The sequence below is a fragment of the Toxorhynchites rutilus genome, chromosome 3 (assembly GCF_029784135.1).
Source record: "Toxorhynchites rutilus septentrionalis strain SRP chromosome 3, ASM2978413v1, whole genome shotgun sequence".
Taxonomy (NCBI): Eukaryota; Metazoa; Arthropoda; class Insecta; order Diptera; family Culicidae; genus Toxorhynchites; species Toxorhynchites rutilus.
In genome coordinates, this window is record NC_073746.1 from 318600316 (window position 1) to 318603448 (window position 3133).

The 3133-nt window shown below is 44.1% G+C and overlaps 1 protein-coding gene across 1 annotated transcript; it reads right to left on the reverse strand.

The window, feature by feature from the left end:
• Nucleotides 1–926: 926 nt before the first annotated feature.
• On the reverse strand, nt 927–2619 carry LOC129774811 (ATP-sensitive inward rectifier potassium channel 11-like). Its single transcript, XM_055778796.1, has 4 exons — nt 2378–2619; nt 2055–2320; nt 1223–1993; nt 927–1162 (listed from the first exon to the last, which is right to left on the reverse strand). Exons 1-4 carry the CDS (start codon nt 2563–2565, stop codon nt 930–932), a joined length of 1458 nt encoding a protein of 485 aa, XP_055634771.1. The 5' UTR covers nt 2566–2619; the 3' UTR covers nt 927–929.
• Nucleotides 2620–3133: the final 514 nt, after the last annotated feature.

Consider the following 3133-nt stretch of genomic DNA (forward strand, 5'->3'; position numbering starts at 1 on the left):
TTTCTTCAAATTTCCACCATTTTGTCAAAAAAAACACGTCTTTGACTTGTCCGAGGTTCATGCGACAGTGGATCTTTACTGACTCAGAATCTGTTCAATTTGTTTGTTTCAGATAACCAGGAGGGCTGGAATCGTGTTTTTTTTAAACTTATTCATGTGCATCAAAGATTGATCTTTTCTTTTAATTAATCATCAGTATTGCAAGAAATAGATTAATTTCAATCTTCAGAAATCCTTGAAAGTTCTCGAAAAAAAAACCAAACAGTTTTGCCATCAAGAGCAAAAGCTGAATTGAACCCGCACTTAAGTCATGATTTTTAATACTACAAAAAATCCAACATTCTTTGTGTTATTGGGTGTCTTTATCCCGACGGATTCAATGGCCCTTTATTACCGATTGGAATAAATTGATGAATCCTAGTTCATGTGCGTTACCTTCAGAATATACATTTCAGGAAAGAGGTTCAGCCCCTCCCCCCCTAAAGTTGCCCACGTTATATGTGGACAGCCCTTTAATCGATTTCTCTTCATCAACTTTTTCTTTAGTTAATAACTCAACTGCAAAAACGTTCCAATTTGAGTTTGCTAATAATCCAATAGATGAGGTTCTGACCTATCTTCCTTATTGTCAAATACAGCTGGGGATGCGTTTAGAGTTAAGTTATGAACAAAAGAGAGAGTCGATGTAGAGAAATTGATGATGTCACTTACATCTCTTTCATTGTGAGCCCCTCAATTATAATTTATGCGTAGTAATACAATAATCGTTTTTGCAATCATTAATCGATTAATCGAACGATTACCGGACAACACTAGAACCGGCCAGCTGAAATTCTGCTTGAAAACCTCCTTTCGGTAGACTACACGCTTTACACGCGAACAATAACATCATAACGCTTTATCTTTATTTTCGCGCAACGCACAGAGATTCAACAAACAGAACTTTTATCATTATTGCTACAATTGTTGCTATTTTTAAGCTCATTGGAAGACAGCGATCGTCCTCGGAGGGAAAATTTATGGCACCCATTGCCACCGGATTGCGCAAGACAAGCGGATTTGCTGAGTGGAAGCTGTGGAACGGCTTCGTTCTCCGTGTGGAAGCATCGCAGTTTCTCCACTAAAGTGTTGTACTCGATTGGAGGCCTATCGATCAGATTCTCTGCGAAGATAGCCGTTAAAAGTTATTCACTATTGTTGAGAATTAGGTTGTCACACTCACCCTGGCTGTTATAAAGCGCCCCTTCAATCATTTCTTTGGCTGAACAAACCGGCATTTCCATCGGAACGGTGGCGTCAAACTTGGAGAAATTAATTTCATAACTTTGGCGCTTCTTGTTGTACACTAGCACGGGTTCGAATCGGTATCCCCACATAATTTCACTGCTTAAATAGCTCGATCTGGCCTGGGTGCTCTGGCCGGTGGATTCGATCGTTCCTTCCAGGAATACGACAATTTCAAATCGCTCGTGTAGCAACTCAAACGCACTCAGATTCCACAGCGGGGAACGCTGGTTTATGCGATGCACCACAATCTGGGGCCAGATGAAGAACAAATCCGATCCGCCCCCGTCCACTTCCAGATCGAGCTCGATTAGATACTGCGGCAGCGTTTCACCCTCCCGGCTCACCTTGCATCGGATCAGCTGCGCTCTGATTTTGGCACCGATGATGTGACTCTTGCGCATATCACCAACCCGGAACATCAGACATGGTTCACCGTCACGCATCGTGATTACGGCATGGCGGGAGAAAAGGAGCGTCTGCGAGCGACTCTTGGAGCGAGTCATTTTGGCAAAGATTATCCCGGCCAGCAGGGCCTGAATCATGACGCCGTGTACTGATTGGATGGTCATGACGAAGATGGCCTCCGGGCATTCCTCGGTGGTAGACCGAGTTCCGTAACCGATGGTGTGCTGAGTTTCCAGCGAGAACAGAAAGCAGGATGCGAAGCTGTAGATGCCTACGATGCACGGAGTCCAACCTGGGGAGTCTGTACAGTGGAATGCAGATATCACAGTTATAGTGTGAATAGCATTTGAAGACACGCTTACCTTGATTCAGCGAATCTAGATCCCCGTGAGCGGAGCTAATGAACCAATACAGCAGTGCGAAGAACAACCAGGATCCTATAAAGCCAAACGCGAACACCATCAGAGTCCAGCGCCATCTGGCATCAACCAGAGTGGTAAAGATGTCCTGTAAGTAGCGCAATTTCCTGCGGGATCCTCTAATGGGGGCGATGTTACAGTAGCCGTTTTTCAGAACCGCCCTCCGAAATACACGATGTGCGAACACGCTCGGTCGGTATGCACCCGTTCTGAAAGTGATTGTTTACTCGAATTGTGATGATAAACCCACTTCACGTGACACCAACCTCTTGGAAGGCGAACGCGGCGTATTCGAGCCCATCACTATGCCTGAGCTGCTCTTAAATAAACCAGGAGACAGAGGTTGGTCTGATCGACCACTTATTATCAGCGGTTGATTGCCGCCATCAACCTCTCTGGCCGCTTCGATATCAATCCGTGGTGGAATCAAGTTTCGACAACGATTTGTGTACATTATCAGTTGTGCGCTAGATATTTCAGGAGATCAACGGAGTGCGAACTTGTGTGACACACGGGCGAACCTGCTCAACTAGTGCTAAACGACTTGGTTGAATTTACTCGGGCTTAATTCAACGCGAGACAAGTGAGACAAGTGTGATTAAGCTAAGGTAAATAAACAACTCACAATTGTCCCATAGATAATGTCTCATCACCTGCCAGCCGTATCAAGTGGCAGATCTCATATTCGCCTGCGTTGCGTAATCTTATCAGCATCTGATTTTTATAATTTTCATGTGTTCAGGGCACGAAAAATCATTATCGTAAATTTTTCATCGACCCGAAATTAAAGTGAACCACGTTGGCTCTGGTTTGGTTCACAACTTTTTGTTGTTGCTCGCAGTGGGGTGGCAAGGTAATTCAAGGCGAGTTCACATTTGTCGTCGAATTTCCTTCGTATTTTTATTAATTACAACTGCATCAATTAAAATATTGGAGCGAGTCAACAAAAACGTAAATCGATTGTCAGTCGCCAAAATTCCTTGCGTAATAAAAACGGGAATAAAACGGCGCAGCAAATGGAG